Raw genomic sequence first — 23,504 nt, 5'->3', positions numbered from 1 at the left:
ATCATGTCTAAGTTTGATATTTTAAACGCTCAATCTTTTGTAGCCACCAACTGCATGAGTATCTTCACTTTGTTCACCAGCTTGTATTTTAGACATTAAAAACACAACAGTGCCAGAACAATAACACAAAAAGCTAGAAATGCAACAAAAATAATGTTGCAAAACATTTATAATAATAAAAGAAATAATGTTAAACCTGTTGCACTGACATGGTCAATAACTTTACATGTGTATGTCCTTCCCTACATAGAAAGAACCTCATATAATTTGGTTAATAATAACATTTTATCAATTCCTTGGCCCACGACTGGCTCATTCACTCAGTTTAATCAACAAGACAGAGAGATAACACTGGGTGTTCTGTACAGTGTTTAGATTTATTAAGTTTTGTACAATTTGTATAAACACTATAGTAAAAGAAACGTAAACTCTGTGGTCAAAAAGGGAAGGCATTTCGGATCACTGGTGCTCAATCACAGCTAAAATGTCTCTTTGCGCGTCATTTTCAAATATAGTCCTTCTGTCCAGTGCAACAATGTGAAATAAATATTCTGGGATGCATCCATATACACTGTGGAAGGAAAAAAAAACTGTCTGCTTAGTGGAATATAATCTGTGCAAGCTTGTGAATTACATTTTATATTTTACTCTACTTTATTCATTTAATCACTAAATACCTCTGACGTGTTTATACATTGGTCCTAAACTTAAAACGTACTGTTATAAATCTATCTTTAAATCAAGTTTAGAAAAGCACTTAAGAAAGAGGTTTTCCTTCAAACCTGTATTGTAACCTTTCTGCACAATTGCAGAACATAGAATATGTCAATACTGCTTCAATTACTATGAGCAAATCCATCTCTCCTGACCCGAAGTCTGTGTGAAATTGTTGTTTTGTTGGCACTAATCGCTCTCTCCCATTAAAAGGGACCATTAAGCTTGGAAGTGTCTCAACAGAGGATTAATCTCTTGAGATAATGTCCACACCGGTGTGAACCAGGAGTTCATCTCCTCCTGTTCCTGTTGTGCTTCACCATTTTCTTCCTCTTCAGGATCATCTCGTACAGTTTCTCCAGGCCCTGCTGGAGTCCCTGACCATTCACGGCGCTGCAGCTCTGCACATGATGCAGCGTGTACATGCTCAGTTCATGCACGGACAGCATCTTTTCCACCTCGCTGACCGACGAGGCTGAATCCAGATCCTGCTTGTTGGCCAGGATCACCACAGGGACGCCCTGGTTCTCTGAGGTGCGGGTGATCTTATGGAGCTCCACTTTGGCCTCTTCCATCCGCTCCACTTCGGTGGAGTCCACCACAAACACGATGCCGTCTGTTCGCCGGGTGTAAGACTTCCAGAGGGGCCGTAGCTTCTCCTGACCACCCACATCCCACACCTGGAAGTTTATGGCCCGCGACACCCCCACTGCCACCTTGATCTTCTCCGTGTTGAAGCCCTTGGTGGGAATCGTTTTCACAAACTCCTTCAGTTTCAGCCTGTAGAGCAGAGAGGTTTTGCCGGCAGAGTCAAGGCCGATAACCACCACATGCAGTGACTGGAAGTTTGGCAGGAATGGCGTGTTAGGAGCCATATCAGTCAGCTGGTTCCCCATGATTCACACCTACTTAAGTGATGTGAGGTGAGGTGACAGATTCCTGGTGTAATCCTTTTTTCATGTGATTGGAATTTGCTCCCTGTCCTCGGAGGCAGATGGGATGAGATGGTGTTGGAAGACCTTATCAGAACAAACACAGAGTGGGTTAACATTTAATTAGAAAACAATGGGTTGCTTAAGGAAAGTGACCTTTGTTGTGCTATTTCACAGAGTCTCGTGTCAATGTCAGAGGAGACGCTGACAGCAGATAGTGAGGATTATCAGTGGAAACTGCTTGATTGAATTGTGATTGAATCTAATCCTATCAGCACTTAGTGGCTTCCTTTTTTACATTCAAATGCTCTGGATAATTTAAAACAACAAATCTCTTCGGTGCCACATTACGCAGGGAAAACAACAGTTAATTAGGCGTCTGAGGTTATCTGGTGTCTTATTTGTGAAGTCTAATCCTCTTAAGGCTGCTTAACCTGGAGGGCTCTTTTTCTTCTTCTTTTTTTAAATGAGGTGGATTGATTTCAGTGCAGCGGATGGATCATACTGAAGGCTGTGTATTTACCGCTTCGCTCTGCCAACTGTCTGTGCTGCAGCAACACTAATCCAGTTGTTGTTGACATCCTGATACCCATCAAGCAGCTGTCCTTTTACAAGAAAACAGCCAACTGCACTGTTTCTATATAGCCCTGAAATGCTCACACACGCATGTGTTTTTGTATGTATCTGAATTCATTATTCTACTTTATTTTGTCTTGAATTTCTTCCTAGGATCATACATTCCACCTTAGTTTCCCCTTCTTCCCTGCACACGTCTAATGTCATTGCTGCCATTTAATGAATGTATCTAAATTACTTTTTAAGATATTTTACCAAAACGGCATTTAAGGGGTAAACTATAACTAGAATGGCAATATTATATTATAACAAACTGCCCCTACTCATGTAAATAATAATAATAAAAAACAGATTCTTACCCCCTAAATCGACGAGAGCTTCATCCACAGGAAATAAACACGTCCATAGTCAGAGACTGATGTTTGTCCGCCTGCTCACATCCGATCCTGCCCTGCCCTCCTCCTCCTCCAGCAGCACTGAGGCGATCACAAGAGACTCCAGGGCACAGCGGCACCTCAAGCCCGGGTGACGTCACGGCCACCTGGACGCCTAAACCACGCCCCCTGCCGGTCACAATGTCAGTGGCAAGCAGCTCCAGTTCTACAGGTAGACTGGTCTCGTTTAATGACATTTGGATAAAGATGTCATTAACGGATAAGTGTGAACGTGACAAGCTTCAGCTCTTGTTTGAATTATAACTGCATGCACCTCAATGTGCTTTGACGAGGACCATTCCATTCCTCTTAGTTCTTCACAGAATAAAGAAAAAAGAAAATGTCACTGAGTAGTGATACTTAAAAAAAATAAACTCTGATTGCATTTTTCTTTTGCAGATATTTAATAAAATCCACTCTCAACTCTATTTCCCACCCCCAGTAAAAAAAAGCACTAGCGCCACCATGTGTCTGCTCTTCACACTACAAACACAGGAGCTAAGGTGATGGCAGCAGTAGTAGTTGGGTCGAGAGCAGATACCTAGAATTTATTTATTTATTTATTTATTTTTTAAAAAAAGGTTTCCATTAGAGCTGCACACAGACTCACACAGTAGAGCTCTTTCATTGCTTTCTAATCTATGTAATCTTATCTAAACAAATACGACATAGCAGAAAGTAAAATCCCCAACACTGTGAGTGCAGTACGTGAGTTAACTCATGTACATGAAAATCGGATGAAAACAAAACCATAAATGTCACAGTTTAATAAAGTGCAACTGGCAAAAGACAAGGTGGTCAGAGTTCAACATCCGTATTACAGAATGTGTGAACTTTCCAGAGGAGTTCTGAAATGCATTCAATTTTACAAAAAGTGCATACAATTATACATGAAAATAAACAGTTTTTACATGAATTGTGCTCGTTGTCACGAGACTATTGTGTAGGTGATATAGATTCACAGGCCATTTTCATTTTGATTCAGTAGCTATGCTGAAACAACACACACATAATAATAATAATACTAGAGTTTCACTGATGTTATCCTTCACACATTCATATCCTGTACAAAGAATATAAAAGATAGTTGGAATATTCATGACTATTTTAATTCATCGTCTCATAGAGTGAGGGATTGTTGAATTAGCGCCACAGTCGATGTACTCAAAGGTGTTCAGAGAAAGCTGCTCCGTGTGGGAGAGGTAGGAAATTGTCAATGTCATTCTGGGGGGGACAAAGGAATAGAAAGGCAACATTAGAGGCAGCAGGCACCAGTATAGTGACTTTGTCATGTTTAATATTGTTTTAAAAAAGCTTCAATAATCAAAAAGTTGTTTTTAATGTTATGATTTACATTTCACACTCGTTTCTCCGTGGTCAAACTATGTGACCCTGAATTTTAACGCCCCCCCTCGCAGAGGCTTTCATGTGATCCAACGCATCAAGCTGATTTGTAAGGACATCGACATCCTGCTGTATAAAGAGAGTGTAATTAAACCAAACATTTCCGTAGGTTCTGACCAGGATGGACTAGTTTGTGCCCAGGACATCTATGACTACTAACATACTGTAAATCAGATATTTTTACTGTGAGATTGTAAGTTAAAAGTCCCATATTGGCACTTTTTAATGGAAGAAAAGCATCTTTGATCAACTTTGAGATGTAATAAAAACAAACATTTCCATACATTCTAGACAAGACTGATGAGAAAATGTAATTTATATGTAGAGTTTAAAGATACTGGACGGCAATGGTGAACATCACTGCAGCTCACATGCATGAACAGGAGAAGTTGATGAGTCTTCATGTCAATGTTTTTTGATCAGATTACAAAAAGAAATTCTGTTTTTGTACAAGGATTGTAAGTAAAACAACAAAGGATTTCCATGCATTCATGGTGTGAGATGACGACATGTTTTGGATCCTTTTTTTTTTTAAATAAATCTCAAAGTTGATCCATTTTTCTATTAAAAAGTTTCAGTTTCAGACCGACAGATTGACACTTACTGCAACTCCACAAACAGCATGTGAATCTTGATGGAGCTCGACCTGCAGTAGTTGCTGAAAGAAATAAAACAGCCGATGTGTGGACATGTTATACGGTGTAAACAATAACGGTGGACACAGAATTGTGTCATTCAGCTTACTTCAGGCCTTTATCCTTAATGGGCAGGCTCATGTGAATGGTGTACTGTGAGAAGAAAAAGGAAGAATATCTTTTTACACAAACGTTTATTAAAAACAAATGTTGTATTTTGATGTGAACCCTCTCAAAGAACTCACCGATTTCTTTGAGCGGGGCTGGATGGCGGTCATATTGGAGATCGTCGTCTTACTCACAACTGTGTCAGTAACCAGACTCTGAACAGTGAACTCCTTAATATGAACCGGGACAAAGTTTTCGTTGGTGATGTTGATGAGATTCTGGAAGTGAAACACACATTTAAATGCAAAAAAAAACAGAAAACATTGAGCTTTAAGGTGATTGCAGCAGCTCATTACAGCCTGTATGGTGAATGCAATGTAGACAGTTGATTGTTTTGATTTGAACACTATGTCAGTTAACTTTTTTTTTTTTTTACCTTGCCATTGTGTTTAAAAAAAGGATTCAATTCCCTAGTTTAGCTTAGTTTAGCCCAGCTTTTTTCCATTACTTTGTCAAAATGTATATACAGAGGCTATAAGAATATAGAGTATAATACAGAGTGTCTTATATCCTTTTATTCAAGTACAACCTATAGGCAACCTGCTGACATGATTTTTGTTTCCATTTCACCAACTTTATAAACACACCTGAGCAAAAATTACTTCAATTTAAAATAAAACAGATTCAATTTGTGAAATTTGTGAAACAAAAATAGAAGACAATTCATCTATTTTGTGACTTCTGACATAAATGAATCTTGTCTCTAAGATGTCACATAAAACAACAGAAAATGCATTCTGTGAAGCCTGAAGATGTGACCTATAAACACAGACCCCTAAGATGCCCATGCAATAGTTGTGTTTTATTCCCACTGCAATTTAGAAATAACAAGTATCAATATTATGAAAGAACCTGAGGTAATCAGTGCTGAATATTGTGTAGTAATAATCCGTGCGACGGCACATCCTCGCTTGCAGCGATGATTGTGATTCATCAAAGAGGAGGCGCAGGGATTTTTTTTACACGTGACTGGCTGCACTCGAGTTTGCCTTCTCACTTACTGTGACCTCCATATCGACCGTATCCGGGGTGAAGTAGACCATGACTGACAGCACAGACGTGGGCGTCAGTGAGATTCTCCGGGGGAAGAGGAAGAAGAGGATCAGGAAGCAAAAGAAAAGACACACAGTCATGGAGACACATACGTGCAGCTTCCTGAAACGGGAGAGAAAATGGCATCATATTAAATAAACATAAAAAAATACATGGCTTTGGCACTTTAAAGTGTCTTTAAAAGCCTTTATTTTGTAGGGCTAAAGCATTTAAACACATCGACATGTATCATCAGGGTATGATCATAAAAAGTCAGACAGTAATTATAGCTGCATAAGTGTGAGGTATGTCACACAATCACATGCATGACATTCCCCATCAAAACCACATCAGCATACAGACAGAAAAAATATGATTAGGTACATGTAACATTCATTTGTGAATAAATAGTTTACTCCACAATCAATAGATAGTCAATACATGTGAATAAATGAACCACAATTCATAATTCACAGTGCAGATACAATTAGTTTTAAACCAAGTCGACAGCTATGCAACAAATGAATGTTTAAGCCCTAGAAAATAAAGGCTTTTAATATTTTTGACTCCACTGAGTTGAGTGCCTGGAATCATTTGGTCAAGTTTTTTAATTTTTTTGTTGTTTATGAGTATTATAAAATACCATACTTATTTAAGAAATTATTCAAGTTTTCAAAAAAAGAGTTAATTTTTGATCTAGGCAATAGATTTTGCCCATATTCATGTCCAACACTATTTATATACATTGTGTTTGGTTGATTATTTATTTGCTGTAACAATGTTTCTTGGCAATGAATCTTATACCTTCGGAAAGCCTGTTTATTCCCCTTTCAAGACATTTTTTTTGTAAGGGAAATTCATTTGTGGGTTGAGCAGCAGAGATGAGGACAAACCTGCCAAATCTTCTCTACCAATGCCAAACAGCTTATTCTGCTATGTCCTCTTGTTTTGTGTCGTTTATTGGACTGGATGATTGAAGTCTGACGAAACAAGACATATTGGCCTCAGTAGCATGTGGAAGAACCACAACATGGCCACGACAGCCTGGCACCTCCTCCTCATGCTGGTCAGAACTCAACTCTTCTGCTCAACCCACAAATGCATTTAAAAGGAAGATAAACAGGCTTTCAAACAGAATCAGATTTATTGGCAAGAAGCTTTGGTACAACAAGGAAATAATGGACCAAAGACAAATATACAGTTTATATAGAAGTTAGACATAGTAGAGAATGTAGACAAAGTAGTGAAGTATACTTCCACTACTTAAGTAAAATGAGTAAAACTGCGATATGGAGTAAAAATACTCCCAAGTATTATAACTACACGTCAGTATGGTGCTATTATGTATCCTTGTATTATAGTTTCGAGTGAGACTACAAAGCATCAAATACATAAATTAGTACTCTACGAAGTAAATGTACATTGCACACAAAAGTATTCACACATAGTGTACACATAGATCCCTTACGTGCGCCTGGGTTTCAGCCTTACATCATTACATGGTATGACTGCCACAAGCTGGTCTTCATGGCCTGTCAACACAAGGAGGAAGAAAAAGGGGAAACAGCAGTGTTGTTTTGCTTTTACCAGAAAGCAGATGAGAAAGTGGCTGCACACATGCAGTCACATGCAGTTTGCCTAGTTTCGCTGTGACTGAATGTGAAATGAAAGAGTGAAATATGGGAACTGACCTCGGGGAATTCGCCCGATTCCTCGACACGTGGGGCAGGTGTCACCTGTGGAGTTGCCATTCATGGAACCATACGGAGGAAACTGCTTCAGTGTTTTCGCGTTCTCCATCCCTTGTATCAGACCGGTGTCGTCTGTGATGATGTTGTCATATCCCAGTGCAGCCATGATGCTCTAGAGGAAGAAAACACCCGGTCTAAATGGATGGAAAATGCTTCCAAATGATCTCACTCAGCAGTCACCTTTGTTACCAGTGTCACTCTCTCACTGTCTCTCATAAACCTCAAAATACACAATAAAAGCTCATTTTCTGCAGCACGTCAGCATGTGAACAGTCAGCAGCAGATTTATTGCAACTCATTAAGACCTGGTCACATTTTTGGTGTCATAATTGTCAGATTACTGCTACATTCTACAAAGGAAGATAAGTAACATCCTTGTTTGGCTATAAGAGCTTAACATGGTTTTTCAGAGTGAAAGAGGAAGAAATGGACCTCAAAAGTGCCCTCTATCCAATACTCTCTCAATATCATTTGTACTGTACTGATCTGTTATATTATTATTGGAAACTAATACAGTATATACCGTAAAAATTGTGATTGTTAAAGTATTGTATTCTGGAGTTGCATTTTAGCTTTTCATTTACACCTACACTGTCTATTTTCCTGCTTATCTAAAATAGATAAACACACACTTTCAGAAGCGTTTTCTGATTGTGATGCAATAAATACAAGTGAATGAGTAATGTCTTAAATTGTCATCATAGTCTGAAAACTGAATACTTTTAAGGTGTTTAAGGCTTTTCCCTTAACAGCATAGGGGGGAAATAAAACTAAACAAATGGAAGAACAAACTAAGGACATAAAAGAGTTTGGAGAGTTGTCATAAAATGTTTAAACCAGACGCAGTTTTTTAAACTAAGAAATTAATGTATGTTTCAACAACTTCTGCATGCAGAAGTCTAAATAGATCGTGACTAAAAATCTTCACACCTTTTCTGTGAGGAAGTTAACACTGTAAGTAACCTGTATTTGATCAGGCAATAAACATTTATAACATATAATCATATATAATATTAGAATCATATAATCTTAATCCATAATGATTGAGCTGCAGTTTAGCATTGTGTCAGGCACGTGGCCTGTTGTATATTCACCTACATAATGCACAGTCAAACCTGGAAATGAACTGCCACATGTTTACACAGATGTCAATAAGTGTGTAACTAATGCACATTTGTATATTTCTACTTACTCCACTCGCTAGTTTCCACTAAGCTCGCACCGTAGCCTTTGTGTCTGAAAATACTCACCTCCCGACAAGACTTCAGTTTGGTTTAAAGTCCAGATGCTGTTCAGCTCAGTGAGCCGCGGACTCCTTCATGACTCAAGTGTGTCAACGCTGTGACGCTGCGGCAACAAGTGGAAAGGCAACGCTGTGACTGTGCAACACCAGTGAGGGTAGTGGGTGGACCACTTCCTCCTTGAGGGACAGGTCAGTGGGAGAGCACATAACTTCCTTTGTAGAGTTTTGCCACAACACAATCAAATATAAAACAAATAAAGCAAAGCAAAGCCTTTTAGCCCTTATTATCCAATATTTCAGCTGTGTGAGTGTGTGAGCACCCTTTGACCTTTAAGTTCCCTTAAAGGATACTAACAAACAGTAGAATATTAATGCAGATATAATATTTGCAACTTGCATGTTTTTTTGTATGAATTCAAGGACATAATAAAATATAAACGTCTTTTTTACTCTAGCCTTCAACCAGCTCCTTTTTATTCCACCCTGTGTTGTGTTTTATTTGCATTTTTAGCTTATTTTAAAGTTAAAATAGGGTTTTAACCTCATGACTCGAGCCTTTTCCTATTATTATTCTTGTTTTACCATTTTACTGGCATCTTTCTGTTTTATTTCAGTTAAAACAGGGTTGTTGTTGTTTTTTTTCTTTTTTTGGTGAAGCATTTCCGCTGCAATCCTTGTATGGTGGTACAGGTGCTATATAAATAAAGTTTGTTATTAAATAAAGTTCATTATAATATTGTTGATTGATTGTTCCATCAATCCTGAATCACCTCATGCAGCTAGAGTTTAAAAAAGGTACTACAACCCATATTAAATATAAATAAAATAATTGCACTGGCCCACTCTACCCTCCCACCCAGAGACTGGAGTTTGCTAGAGTTTTCATTGACACCCCTTTTACACAATATCAACATCATTTGTAGGCTGTAAATTAAAACTTGAATTGTGGACCAGTTAATGGAAGTACTATTTAATTTGAACATATCTCCTTCATCTCTGATGACATTGGAGCAATTGTACGACTTAATGCAATAAATTCCTTACGTGTATCCTGCACATACGTTGTGACACTTGGACTCTGCAGATTGGCTGATGACCATCTTGTGCACACAGACATCTGCGTTCACTGCGGGAGAAACTGCAAACATAGGATTGGTTTGTGTTAATCAGAGGAACGTTTCACAGGATACATTGATCTTCTGCGTTTGACAGTCATATGTGATTGACAGACAAACAGATATTGACATTTTATTTGCATTATCTCAATATATACATATATAAGATGAATGAAATTCTCTATAACAGCTGGCACAAACTGAACCTTGAGCCTGGTGGTTGTGGTGGTTGTTGCCCGCTCAGTAATCCAGCCTGCACATAAACACATGCCATTAAAACCTTATTCTGAATAAGTGCAGAATAAGAATAAAACTGACCTCTGTGCTTTGGAGTAATACACGATGTCCTGTATGGAACATAAACACATATGTACAGAGTGTGCCGTCAGTGTGACATAACGACCATTAGACAGGGAGATGTGCAAATATTTTATTGGCAGATTGACAGTAGAGGGTTTTTTTTTTTTTTGAAGATATACACTCTGAAGAATAGCATAGATGATAGATTAAGAATTTCTCAGATTCTTTAAATCACGGTAAAATCATCAACATAAGAAAGACATGGTTCAAAAATCCTTAACCGCACACACACACACACACGCGGAAACAATTCAACCTAACAGCAACTGACATTAACTTAAATCGACACACACTCATCAAACAATGTCAAACCATCATATGCTTATTTCAACTAACTACAAATCCTCTTTCACAAAAAGGCAATTTTTTAAACGAAACAAGGTATACTTGGTTCCACCACGGGATTATGGAATGTGTTGTTAGAGACATCTAGGCTTGGATTAGTGTTGGTTATATCGGTTCTGGAAAGATGACGCGTGGTAAATGCAGGCGGGGGAAAGGGGGAGGGGGGTGTGTCAAACGATTTACACGAAGCGGACGTCTTCAACTGTGACTGTGCTAAGACACAAGGACACGAATCATCTTTAAAGCCTCTACCTGTCATGCAGGTGTCTCCTAAAAAGCGGTAGAAAACATCGGAGCCCAAACAGTGATCCGTCCGGACAGTTACATTCCACATGTCAACGTCTAAAATAACAGTACTCTGATACAGAAAAAAGATTGCATTGTTTAGGCAGATTTTCGTGACATTAATCGAGATAGAGAGTCAGAAATGTGTGTGTTTGTGGTTTCCTGCAACTGCACCGCTGGCCCCTAAACACCCACAATATAAATGTAGCTTCAGTAACATCGCCTTAAACAACAGCTGGCTTTTCTACCTCTTTATGACATTCAACAATATTCACTTTTACTGCTCTATTTTCGAGGAGACTCTAGCCAAACCCTGACAAGGAAGCAGCGCGGAGGAAGCAGCTACAACAGCCATACAAACACTAAGATGAAGAAGCTGAATTACACACTTTTTTGTTTGTTTTAATCCTGACAAAACTACATCTTCTAGATCCTTATGACCAACACAATAAAGCTCTGTGGCCCAGGTAAACAAGGCATGGCAAACATTAACCACTATCCATAACAATTTACAGGTTTGTGTGTGCGTACGTGTGTGTATAGATAATCACGTGTATATATGAGATTAATTTGGTCAAAATCTCAAAGCTAATTTATAGGCAAAGGAAGGAGAAGCCATTCATGAATGCTTGTTTCGTTTCTAAACAGCAGTGAATATGAAATAAGTGCTTATATTTCAGTTGTTTTTTTTTCCTTTAACATTTCAAATAACATTCTTGACTATTGGTCTAAATAAACTCTCCACCCTTTGATAAGATCAATTGGATGCACGAATCATAAATAGCTTTTCTTTGTCTCTTCTTTAATAACTCAAAATAACTCCAGACACATGGAAAGTGTAAGCAATTACCAGGTCCGTCGAGTGTTTAAAAGTCCAATAAAATGCTTCCGATGTCTCCGTATCTCAACAACCTCACAGGTTGTTTTGTCACAGCTCCCCTCATTGCAGAGCATTGGCGGCTCCATTCTGACCTTCCTCGGCCATCTGCACCAGCTCGTTGACAGTGTGCAGCAGGCTGTAGCTGTGCTTCCTCAGCAGCCGCTGGTTGAGCCGTTGGTCTCTGAAGCCCATCTCCAACAGCATTGCCATCAATGAGGGGTCCTGTCTGGTGGCTGGGTCGATGCCTCGCTGGGGGCATGAACAAAAACATTTAGGAGAGGAGAGAAGAGGGCGGGAGAGTGTACATGTACATGAGGAAGTGAACATCACTGTGGCTATGATTGTCAAGATACAGCTGGTCTGACGGTTTGATCATAGGCCGTACATAAACATGGACGTGGTCTTCCAGTTGCAAAGCCTGGAGATTTGCGATTCAATTCCGTGTCAACTTTTGAAATTATAAATTCACAACCAGACACGAATTGGACAGCACAAGTCATGCTTTATCATACATCGTCCTCTGATTGGGAACATACTACATACCCAAACGCGATTGAGACCATCAACTCCTAAGAAAAAAGTTTACTAACATGAATCAAGTGTAGTTTGATTATGTTTTGTGTTAGTTTATTTATTTATTTATTTTCAATTTTTCTCCTTTTGTTTTTTATAAAAAATTTATAAGCTTTATGAATATTTGTTTGGATTTTGTTCACCTTGAAAGAGGAAAAAAACAAGAAAGTAATATGGTTCTTTTACTGCTCCTTTGTGATGTACATTACATTACAAGTATTTTTTTTTCTGTTTTCACAACTGAAAGCACTTACAGTGCCATACAGTGCTGTTTTTTCCCCAAATGTGCCATATTTCTCAATAAAAATATATAAAAAAAAACATGAATCAAGTGAGGATTTTCCCATATTTCAAAGTTCTTGTACAACCAGCAGAGTTTGACCAATTGCTACTTCAATCCTTCTTCCTTGGCGTCACTTTTAAAACCAGAAGACTACATCCATTTTTATATGCAGCTAACACATTTAATGCATATATTGACTTATGTTTATTTTTTCCTCATTTCTTTTCTTTTTTTTTTTTTTTAAATAATGTAGAGGTACACACTGCAGTGTAGTGTACCTGTATTTGACAGTTTGGTCCAGTGAAAAGAGCCTTATAGGCAGATGCTGCCACAGAAAGAGCCCCCTTGACAAATCCCTCAGTGATGCCTCCTTGGCCCCTGAAACAAAAACAGAGATGTGGTTACACACACAGTTACATAACCTTATGACAGAACAGCGTGTTCCCATTGTGACAATGAGGGATCATTGTCACAATAGATCAGAACAGAAACACGTCTCATTTGGCTGCTTGAGGTTACTTTGTTAAAGGTGCTGTATGCAAGACATTTATTATATTAAGTCATAAAATGACCATGAAATGTCATCAAAGCTTAAGGAAACACACAATTGCTTCACTGATAAGCATGGTACAGTATATTAACTACTTAAATTTTCCTTTGCAGGCCATATAATGTTGATATTTTGGTTTTGGTCACTCAATGACGCAGCTCATAGCACTTCAATAGACCAGAGACGCTAATATACGGTGAGGGCAAAAGATGCATCATGCACACCCCAATTATCAGCGCTTTCATCCCGTCCCGTGTGCAAAGACCTTTAGAACGATACGTGCTTTCCCATCAGTGTGTCTAAAAGTCTCTAATAACACCAGAAAAGGTTGCTAGATTTGGCACTAACTGTTTTTTTGAAAAAGAGTGACTCGAGGGGTCTGAATGGTGTCGAGGGAACACTTTTCCCCCGGGGAATTTTGGTGGAAATGCACCAAGGTTTTTAAAGATCCCGGGTGAATGAGAAAAGTTCCTGCGGTGGAAAAGGGGCTCTGCTGTCCTTTGCAATTTGTCAGTGGATACTTAATGGACATAATGTTTTTACATCCCATCATGGTCGCCTTGTTGTCTCCTCTCATCATGCGATAATTCTCAGAGCAGGAACACTTGCACTTTCAATCTCTGATTGTTAGTGACGTGCAATCAAGTAATCAAACAGGTTTAATGTTTATAAAAATAAAACAGATGGTGGGTCATATTTGTGTAATGCGAGAACCCAGTGTGATGCCAGGTGCAGGCCCATATTTCAATGTTTAGATCATTTTGGAAAGCACACTCTACACAAGTCACTGTTGTAGTTATTTTTACAAATATCACCCGTAAGTAGTTTCACAAAATAACATATAAACTACAGGAGATTCCTTCACCTTGGCTGCAGTGCGTTGCTGGGTCTGGGGTTGTATGTCTCAAAGGCACTGGATGCTGAGCCTGCTGATCTGGACAGACCAGATGACACTGCAGAACAGAAAAGGAAATCACCACACACACGCAAACACACACACACACACACACGCACATATAATTATAGAGCCTTCTGCTGAAGCAACAAATCCTGAAAGCATGCGTGCACTCCGACTTCCTCTCTCCAAAACAGAGCACGCCATGTATTTCCTCTTTTGCCACGACTCACCGTTTAGATGGACCCTTGGTTGGTGAGGCTCATGTGGTTCACAGGCTGGAGGACTGGGGTCCTCAGCCAAGTACAGTGCCTCCGACCTGAAACATACAGCAAGTAAATTACAGTTAAACATATCAGCCTATATTAAGAAGACATAGAGAACTAAATGAAATAAAAACTAGATCTCGTTTTAATTAGTGACAGGCTTGTTAACCTGGGTGAGTAGAGGGCTGGTGGGGACAGCAGGGGGTCAAGAAGAATCGGCGGTGTCACCACTTCAGGGGTGAGCGTCACGGCGTCCAGAGTTTGCGATGCACACAGCATCTGGTTCACGCTGCTGTGGATGGGTGGGATGGGTGGACCCGCTGAATCCTCAGGAGCAACCACCTCCATCCTCTCCTGCGTCTCTCTCGGCAGAGCCGTCCTGCCCGACTCGGAGTCTGAGTCCTCTTCTCCCTCCTCCTCCTCCACGTCAGGACTGGCTGACGTCACTGCGGCAGCTGCATCCACGGCGGCGGTGTCAGGCTGAGACATGGCAGAGCTGTACATGGACTCCCCCAGAGGACGGCTCGTGTCAAAGCAGTCAGGAAGGACGATGATGTAGTCGTCGCAGGAGGAGACTGAGGAGGTCTGGCTGCTGACCTGAAAACACAAGACAAGACGGTGGCATTTATAGACTTCATTACACAACAACAGTAACACCTAAGAAACGTCTACTATAAATACTTCAAATAGAGGAACCATTCTTATAAATAGACCAGGAGACAAGACTACGCATTTTCCCCTCCCTAAATCATTCATGAGCTGCTTTGTAAGAAAGTTGCCTCCTCACCTCATCCCAGTCTTCTCCTTTGGTTCTTCCCTCCTCTCTCTCTTCTTGTGTAACCTTAATGTCATCCAAAACCATAGCTTCTTCATCCTCCTTATCATGTGAGCTGATATACATGTCTTCAGTCACTGGTTCTTGGAGAAGAGCTTAGAAGTAATGAGAAAGAACAAGAGTGAGTATTGAAATATTGAAGGTGAGGCTCTATTAATGAAGTATTGCAATAGAAGAGACACTAAACTGTGAGCACAAATCAAAAAAGCTCTTCTGGAAACAAACAAGAGTCCTGAAAGTCATTCTCTGACCTTGGCCTGTCTCCACCTCTTGGCCGATCTGGTTGAGACTTGCGTTGTGAGCTGAACTCTCGAGTGTAACGGCACAGATCTCCTCGTTTGCTTCTTGCTTCCCTCCCGTCTTCTCAGCTTCCACCTCTCTCTCAATGCAAATGCTTGGCCCACGGAAAACAGCTGAAATATTTCACAAAAGTGTTGAGGTTTTTTTTTGCTTTCCTAACACTTTCACGCTCATTCACACACTGCCGGAACAGCGGTCAGGAGCAGCGTGGGGGCGTGTCCAAGGACACATTGACATGTAGACTACGACTCCTTACTCTGTGGTTTGTGATTGCTGTGATGAGCTCTGCGCAGAGGTCTGTGGTCGGGGGCTTCCTCCAAGGTGAGGGAGCGAATGACCGTCTCAAACAGGAACTGGGCTCCACTGATCTCCTCTTCTCTTTCTTCCTCCTGAGTCATCGACTCTGATAAGTCCTTCTGCTGTCTCTGTTTCACTCCTGATCAACATACAACAAGCTTGAGTTGTTACATACATATTACTGATACGTTCTCCCTCTGCTGAAAGAGACAATTTTTTTTTACTTTGAATATTCAATTACGATTCAGAGAGCCACGATTTGATGATTAAACAATGATTGACGCATCAAGATTTTTCACTGAAAACATGGTCCTCTAATAAACTTATTTAACTTTGTATTGTTAGTTTCTGAGACGATTCATGGCGACAACGTGAGTGAGCAAAGGAAAATATATTCAGACAGCAGAGGCATATTCAAGCATTGATTTTAACATAATGATTCATGATCACTTCAGAAAGAATTAAAATCAAGTTTTTTTTTCCTCAACCCTACCTGTGACCTCTGTGCCTTCTTTTGTTGGTAAAGTGATGGTCTTCTCCCATGTCGGTGGATCATGGGGCAGAGGGGATATACAGGGTGTCAAATCTGCAAACACAACAGTCACTTCATGAGCGTGGAGTCAATTGTCAAGAAAAGATAATTTAGAAAACAGGAACTTATACTGTAAACGAAAGTGGTGTTAAATGCACCGTGTTTTGCTCACCAACAGGAGTGTTGTTAGGGACTTTCTCCAGCTCTTGCACTATATTTATATCCAACAACTCAAACGACAGTAGATCCTGGATAAAAAAGAGCAGACACAGCAAGAATTTGATTAGCCTAAGTGCAAGTTGAAGTTGGAGCAGTACGAAAAGGGCACGGTTTCTGCTCGATGAACCACAGAGACATGAGTGTGTGTACTGTACCTGTGCAGTCAGCAGGTCGACTGAGGGGAAGTAGTAGTCGTCATGGCTGATGTCTACAGACCTGAGCTCCCTCTCTTTCTCCACCAGCCTTACCTCCTCCTTTTAAAGCACAGACAAGAATGGCATCATTATTATCATCATCATCATCATCATCACGGCTGCCTCAGTTACAATCATCACCCTTCTCAGTTTAAAATATTACCCTTAGCATTCTGTTGACTGTTAAATTGAACATATGTGCTCACATTCTAGTACTTTTCACCCTTAAGTGACCAAGTGAACAGGGACAGGCTTTCAACACAGAGCAAGAGTTGTGTCACCATCATCCTGGATTTTATGTCACAAAAATCACTTAGTTTTTTACATTTGTACCCTGAAAACTGGACACAAATGCCAAATAATTCAGACCACCTGATACTAACAATTAACTGTCATTACAACTATGTCATTATATATATTGGTCCAGCAGTACAAAAATTCTTAATTCTCATAATGTCATAGAGGACGTAGACATAGAAGTCGATAAATATGATTCAAAAAATGTGTCAATGATACAACATATGCAGTTGATGCTTAGTTTTCTGTTCATCACTAATTGAAACAACGTTTTGTAAAAAGTTGGCTCTGTGTCCCAATTCAGAGGCTACATCCTTCAGAAGCTGCACTTGAAGTGTGACTGCATCTGATCAGTGCAACTCGGTTGTGCCATTTCAAAGACTCCTAGGTAAAGTCCTCTCAGGCCAACCTATCCATTCACTGCTCGTCTTTCGAAGAGAAAATACGGTTGAACAGTAAGCTGATATGAATGGGAAACAGCTAAATCAGTTGACCACGATATCTCTCTATTTAAGTGCTGTCTTCATGGTCTACACCGTCTTCTGACACTGCGTCCTCCAAAGGACGCATCGCCTAAATTGGGACACAGCTAGGTTCTCATTAGTTAGCAGACTTGCCAGTTTTTTCCTCGGTTGCTCGACCATGGTGCGGCTATTTCCAGGATCAACCACGATGCTGCACCACACACGCGGGCCAAACTGGCACCCGCAGTGTGCCAGCCGCCAGTGGGAGGTGTAGGTCCCCTCCATCACAGGCGCGACAAAGGCCACACTGACTACTCCCACTTGTCCGGGGAGCAGCAAGGGGACCGGCACCTCCCGCTTCTTCTCCGACGCCAGGCCGAGGTTTCCCCACATGAACACTAGCTGGGTGCACGCACATACATACACAAAAACACAAAATAGAAATACACATGCGAAAACACACAAAGACAACAGCATGCAACCAAAATCACGCAACAAAAAATATGTTAAGTCAAATGAAGACACACACACACACACACACACACACACACACACACACACACACACACACACACACACACACACACACACACACACACACACACCATCGCTCACACACGCACATACACACACAATGACAAAGACTGAAAATAACTGACTTGAAATCACACGTTCAACTTAATGTAAATAAATCAAATGAGAATTAGCTGTATCAAATCTGAGCTGGTGTTAGTGGAAAAGAAGAGGTTAAGAGGCTAAGTGAAGACTCAGAGAGGAGGTGAAGCAAGGGGCAAAGAGAGAGTGAGGCCTGTCCCCTCGGTGGGTGGGAGGGATACCTTAGTCTCTGAGGTCCAGCTGATAGTGCCCGAGTTCCTCATCTTCCAGTATTTGATGAACTTGGTACCAGGCTCCAGACGGGTGCCGTCAGGCAGATTTTCATCCAGAAACAAGGCAGCCATAGTGGGCACCAAGGACGAGTGCGAGACCTCGGGACCCCTAGTTTCAAGTGTACAGAGCATTGTTGAAAATAGCCCTGGTTTCTTATAATACCCATCTCTTTTGTTCTCTACGAATCAAAAAAGCAGGACCCCAGATTTTTTTTTTTTTGCAGCTCAAAAGCATTTTTCTTAGAAAATCTATGAAGCAGCAGCAGCAGTTTTCACATTGAGGTAGTTCCAACATTTTCCAACACCCCAGAGCAGCCAGCGAAACACTTATACAGACTAGATTACAAAGATGGCATATTTTGATTTCTTTTCTTGGAAAAAAAGATTTTTGCATCCATGCTGGGTTTGAGGTACCCAGCACTGTCGGACGCCCTCCGGAGGTGGCGCTTACTCTGGACTGGAGGCCTGGGGATCAGGGACCGGGGCAGGGATGGGACCATGGGCTGGGGCTGGACCTGAGGCTGTTTCTGAGTCAGCATGTGGGGGCAGGGCTGGGACCTGGGTGGACGCTGTGGCCATGTTTGTCAGGTTGGCTCTGCCTGAGGTAGAGGGTCCACTCCACTGCAGCCCCCTCTTCTCCAGTCTCAGTTTCTTCTTGATTTCCTTGACTTCAGCTCTTAGCTGCCTCCTTTCTGCTTTGAGGCGCTGTCGCTCGGCCTTGCGCACTGTCCTGTCTCCTCGCCTTGGGAACCTGGTTTGAAATGTCATCAGGAACACCTATTTGTTGACTATCGAAAGTTGTATCTTCCACGCACAAAACACATCCACACACATCATTTATGAATGAATGTAATCTAGCAGCTAAAGGTTTTTTGCAGTCCTGCATTGCATTTGATTTTACTCACGTCTCCCCAATTATAGACTACGTTAACTTAGAATACAGAGGTGATAGCAAAGGACAACTGCACTGCTGTTAGTAAAAATAACTGACTGTTTCTAAAAGTAGGCAGGATTCATGCTCAGTCTTGGAGGTTTACCTCAACTCTCCTGACATTCCGTGCTCGGGGATGGAAAGAGGTGTCTTGGTTCTAACAAGGTTGTGGCTGGGGTCGTGGCTGTGTCGGCACATTTCACACAGGATGCAGGATGGACAGACACTAGAAAAGAGGGTGGAAAATGCATGTCATAAGACGAGCAACAAACCCATTAAGGTACAATAGTCTGAACGATCAATAAAAGTAAAAATATGAGAAAGCATCACTTTTGTCACCAACTAAAGCAACACTAAAATATCTTTCCTGCCTACCTGCACTTGTAAGCCCCCTCAGAGGTGAGTTTGTTGCAACTGCTGCAGTTTGGGGTGTAGCCAAGGGAGCCATTCGAGGTCGAGGGGCCCGGCCTGGGCCCTACAGGTCCACCACTAGCCTCAATTGTCTCATGGGGCCTATCAGAGGATTTGTGGGTGCAACACTGGCCAGAGAAGTCGCTGCACATCCTTTCGACTACCTCTTTCACCACCTCGTCTTTAAACTATTGAGAGAAAAAAAATCAGTTTGATGTTACACAACAAGAAAGTAAAAAAACGTATAAATATGCCATTAATGTTTACTTTACCCTTTCCATGTATGATCTAAACCACATGGGAGGGGGCTCATCTTCAGGTTTGTTCCCCTTGTTGTCCTTTACTGTCACCTGTACAAACAACAGTAAAATCAGATTATATAAATCATTTAAACGTCTATTTAAAAAGTCAAGGGTGTAACATTTTGGAGGATTTATTGGTAGCATATTTAATATGCTACAGTATATAATCACTTTAAAATAAAAATTGTTTGGTCTTCATAGCCTTACAACAAGCTTTTTATCGGTACTTTGCCATCTTGTGTGTGTCGTGCTGTTTTGACAGAAGCCCAAATGAACAAACGCAAATGAAGAAGGACTCCTCCCACATAAACTTGATACATAAACAAACAAAGGAGGAAGAGTAAACAGCAGAGAGGGCGGACGGAGGTTTGAAAGACCTGTTGATATCCTTTCTAGAGTGCAAAGTCTGTCGCAGTTCCCTGACACATTTGGGAAAGGGAGGGGTGAGTGGAGTCCTTGATTGGGTGAAATCTGCACTCTCGCCATTAGATGTCACAAATTATTACACAATGGACATTTAATCCATTTTAATCCAAGTATTGTGACTCCCACAAACTGTGTAAAATTTTAAATGTATAGGCAATGTACAAACAAGTAATATGAGACATTAAAAACTTCATATGTTAGTAAGGATATGTAGGGGAGGATAATTAATTTCCATCCTTACAGCTTCTCTCTCTGGGGTGACCTGTGTGCCCTTGTCAACAGTCTTGACCCTGGAGGGGTAAGGGGGAGCAGGCCGGAGGTCTCCTTTCAGCTCCTTCACCTCTGTCTTCAGTGGGCCTCCACAGGCCTGTCCTTTCATCTTGTACACATTCATGTGCAACTGGTTCCCCTGCTTCTCTGCACTCTGTGTAGAAGAAACAATACAGACCTCAGGAGAATGACACATGCAAATAACCCAAGCACGTGTGACTCACAGTGGAATGTTTTACGTAGCTATCACATACTTGCAATTCAAAAAAATACAATACATTAACAGAGGTTGGTTTTGCCACATTTATCATTTCCATATCTTTTTTATCTTCTTTGGTCTATTCTGTACAACTGCTGAGAAAACGTGTGGCCACTAGATTATGGATTGAATGAATGAATGAATGAATGAATGAATGAATGAAATGTATTTAACCAGTGAAGGTTGACTGAATTTGACTGACACAACAATTTCTATTAAAACTGTATATAGTAATGTGATCTCTGTCCTCGTTTCTTGTTAATCACTAAGACTATGGTGCTGGTAAATTTAAACATGTCTTCATGTTGCTGCAGTACCTTGATGGCTTCTTCATATTCATCTGGAATAAAATAAAATCAACATTAAGTTTATTCATGGAAATACAGTTATAACCATGTATTTGAAGTTAATCTTGCATATTTGTTTACACAAGTTTACACATATGTACCATATACACAGTCAATAAACAGTTACAAGTATATATATGAGGTTACAGGGACTTTTGCTTAACAAATGACTAGAATTGATTAATTACAAGCCACAAAACAATATCATATTATCATAATATCAATAATATTGTGAATATAATCTTGGTTAACATAATAATTGAGAACATTATAGATAATAATTGAGAACATTATAGAACAAATGGGGGGAAAATACTGTGCCATTTCCCCAGAACCAAAGGTAACATCTTCAAAAATGTAGTTTAGATCAAACAATGCCCAACGATATTTAGTTAACCTTCATTTAAAACAAATTCTCTCATCCAAGATGCTAAACCAATAGATCCATAATAAAGACGACTGCTTTGGTTCCAATGGAACAACTTGTATAATGGTTGTATAACTTTTTATTACATGACTAACTGCAGCGTGTTTTCATAACTTAAATTCTATGTTTGAGATGGAATTTAATGGAAAAAACTACCTCACCTTGACTGTTGATGCATATCTGAAAGATGAAATAAATGAGATCAGAATGAGTCCACATACAAAGAACGAGACATCGTAACAATCCTGTAGTGACCGTTACAGCACATGTGTCCACCATCTCACCTCTTCGTTGTCCTCGTCAAAATATTTTACTTGAAAGTGGCTGATCCCAAAAGACGCTTTAATCTGAAATGTAGATTTGACGGCACGTGTTACGAACACATCAAAGATGGCACAGTGACAAACACAACCACAGCTTCCTCATAGACGCTGATCAGTTCAAGCAGCCTCAACACATTTCAACCTCATTTCATAATACGTGACCTCTTCACAAAACTTTGGTACAAATCGATTTTAATGTCCACGTTTTGTCGCCAACAGTGTCGCATGTCCTTCAGGTGGACTATTGTTTACGTGTCTAGGCCATGTCTGCGGCCTGCTTCTCGCCAAACTGCGCCAACGTTTAGCCAACACGCTCAGCTAGCTGCTTACCCAGGCTTCGACCGATTCCCATTCCAGTTTGTCCAAATCCTGAGCCAGGAATCTCTTCACATTCCCACGGAAATTGACTTTAATAGTAACAGGGGGCCCCATGTCCGCCGTCTAGGAGCAGATAATGGCTATCATTTGCGTTGACACCGGCCTGTTTGGTCCCCGTTGCCCTCGACAGTCTCTTCTTGTTTACATCGTCAGCTGCGTCTAGAAAAATACGGTGACGTCTGTGTTCTTCTTCCTTGAGTTATAATGGAAGTTGAAAAAGTGTCATTACCGCCACCTATCAGGATGGAGGACAAAAATAACTACTACAACAACTGCGTTTCCCCGGACAATGCAGTTGGGAATGCGGAGCCTGTGGAGTACACTAGCAGTTATGTCCTATGATCTTTATAGATAAAAAAATATATATAATTAATAATCATGTCATACAGTTTTTCGACATTGTTTTGTTATTTTATGGTTTCATGTTTCATTTCAAATTGCTCACAGTATTCTATTGCAAGTGCAATAGATACAAAAAAACATATTTTCCAAAAAGTTGTTCAATCTTCCTTTCATGTTTTTTTTTTTGTTTTTAAGTTTCCTTTTATTTCGAATGGTGTTTCGTTTTCTTTCAGACCATTTACATCAATATGCTTCTTTACATTTCTCAAAATAAAATAATAACCTCCTCTCTCTGTGTATGTATATCATGTAAGCCTGTTTCCACTAGTATATTGTGTATATTAGTAAGTCATAATTATGTTACAATTTCTCATCATTATGACTTTGTATCTCATCTATAACTAAGCATGTCTATGAGATAGTATCTCATTATTATGACCAAGCATCTATAATTATGACTAACCATGTCATTATGATGAGATAGTATCTCATCATTATGAGATAGCATCTATGACAAAGCATGTTTATGAGATATTATCTATCTTATTATTATGACTAAGTATCTCATTATTATGACTTTACATCTCATAAGTATGACTTAGTATGTCATAATAATGAGATA

At 40.2% G+C, this 23,504-nt stretch overlaps 3 protein-coding genes across 5 annotated transcripts; all 3 read right to left on the bottom strand.

Annotated features, from left to right (window-relative positions):
• Nucleotides 1–358: 358 nt before the first annotated feature.
• arl4d (ADP-ribosylation factor-like 4D) lies at nt 359–2,731 on the bottom strand. The gene is made up of 2 exons (XM_044014215.1): nt 2,582–2,731; nt 359–1,733 (listed from the first exon to the last, which is right to left on the bottom strand). Exon 2 carries the CDS (start codon nt 1,608–1,610, stop codon nt 1,005–1,007), a length of 606 nt encoding a protein of 201 aa, XP_043870150.1. The 5' UTR covers nt 1,611–1,733; nt 2,582–2,731; the 3' UTR covers nt 359–1,004.
• Nucleotides 2,732–3,408: 677 nt separating this feature from the next.
• Nucleotides 3,409–10,341, bottom strand: tmem106a (transmembrane protein 106A). 3 transcript variants are annotated; one of them, XM_044014208.1, is made up of 9 exons: nt 9,934–10,341; nt 8,897–9,066; nt 7,587–7,758; nt 7,364–7,427; nt 5,865–6,018; nt 4,941–5,081; nt 4,805–4,848; nt 4,665–4,718; nt 3,409–3,880 (listed from the first exon to the last, which is right to left on the bottom strand). In XM_044014208.1, exons 3-9 carry the CDS (start codon nt 7,750–7,752, stop codon nt 3,769–3,771), a joined length of 735 nt encoding a protein of 244 aa, XP_043870143.1. In that variant the 5' UTR covers nt 7,753–7,758; nt 8,897–9,066; nt 9,934–10,341; the 3' UTR covers nt 3,409–3,768. The 3 variants fall into 3 exon arrangements, with proteins under 3 accessions (XP_043870143.1, XP_043870144.1, XP_043870145.1); XM_044014209.1 differs by lacking the exon at nt 9,934–10,341 and having other exon boundaries at nt 8,897–9,286; XM_044014210.1 differs by lacking the exon at nt 9,934–10,341 and having other exon boundaries at nt 8,839–8,902.
• Nucleotides 10,342–10,420: 79 nt separating this feature from the next.
• nbr1a (NBR1 autophagy cargo receptor a) lies at nt 10,421–22,714 on the bottom strand. The gene is made up of 22 exons (XM_044014207.1): nt 22,493–22,714; nt 22,124–22,186; nt 22,001–22,019; nt 21,383–21,405; nt 20,778–20,960; nt 20,081–20,158; nt 19,773–19,996; nt 19,504–19,623; nt 18,918–19,217; nt 18,416–18,575; nt 17,733–17,981; nt 16,780–16,878; nt 16,578–16,653; nt 16,367–16,459; nt 15,833–16,012; nt 15,528–15,689; nt 15,229–15,371; nt 14,611–15,038; nt 14,409–14,494; nt 14,146–14,233; nt 13,009–13,108; nt 10,421–12,123 (listed from the first exon to the last, which is right to left on the bottom strand). The coding sequence occupies exons 1-22, from the start codon at nt 22,592–22,594 to the stop codon at nt 11,935–11,937; spliced, it is 3,165 nt and encodes a 1,054-aa protein (XP_043870142.1). The 5' UTR covers nt 22,595–22,714; the 3' UTR covers nt 10,421–11,934.
• Between the last annotated feature and the right edge of the window lie 790 nt (nt 22,715–23,504).

The sequence above is a fragment of the Solea senegalensis genome, linkage group LG18, assembly GCF_019176455.1.
Source record: "Solea senegalensis isolate Sse05_10M linkage group LG18, IFAPA_SoseM_1, whole genome shotgun sequence".
NCBI lineage: Eukaryota > Metazoa > Chordata > Actinopteri > Pleuronectiformes > Soleidae > Solea > Solea senegalensis.
Note: the sequence above shows the minus strand (reverse complement) of the source record. Positions and strands in the feature narration are given on the sequence as shown.

Coding starts and splice junctions, on each gene's coding strand:
- arl4d (XM_044014215.1), bottom strand. CDS start 1,610: ATGGGGAACCAGCTGACTGATATGGCTCCTAACACGCCATTCCTGCCA.
- tmem106a (XM_044014208.1), bottom strand. CDS start 7,752: ATGGCTGCACTGGGATATGACAACATCATCACAGACGACACCGGTCTG. Junction 7,428..7,586: donor AATCGGGCGAATTCCCCGAG/GTCAGTTCCCAT, acceptor TTGTGTTGACAG/GCCATGAAGACCAGCTTGTG. Junction 3,881..4,664: donor ATGCTGTTTGTGGAGTTGCA/GTAAGTGTCAAT, acceptor TGTCCCCCCCAG/AATGACATTGACAATTTCCT.
- nbr1a (XM_044014207.1), bottom strand. CDS start 22,594: ATGGGGCCCCCTGTTACTATTAAAGTCAATTTCCGTGGGAATGTGAAG. Junction 20,159..20,777: donor TCACCCCAGAGAGAGAAGCT/GTAAGGATGGAA, acceptor TTGTTTGTACAG/GTGACAGTAAAGGACAACAA. Junction 16,460..16,577: donor CCCTAACAACACTCCTGTTG/GTGAGCAAAACA, acceptor TTGTGTTTGCAG/ATTTGACACCCTGTATATCC.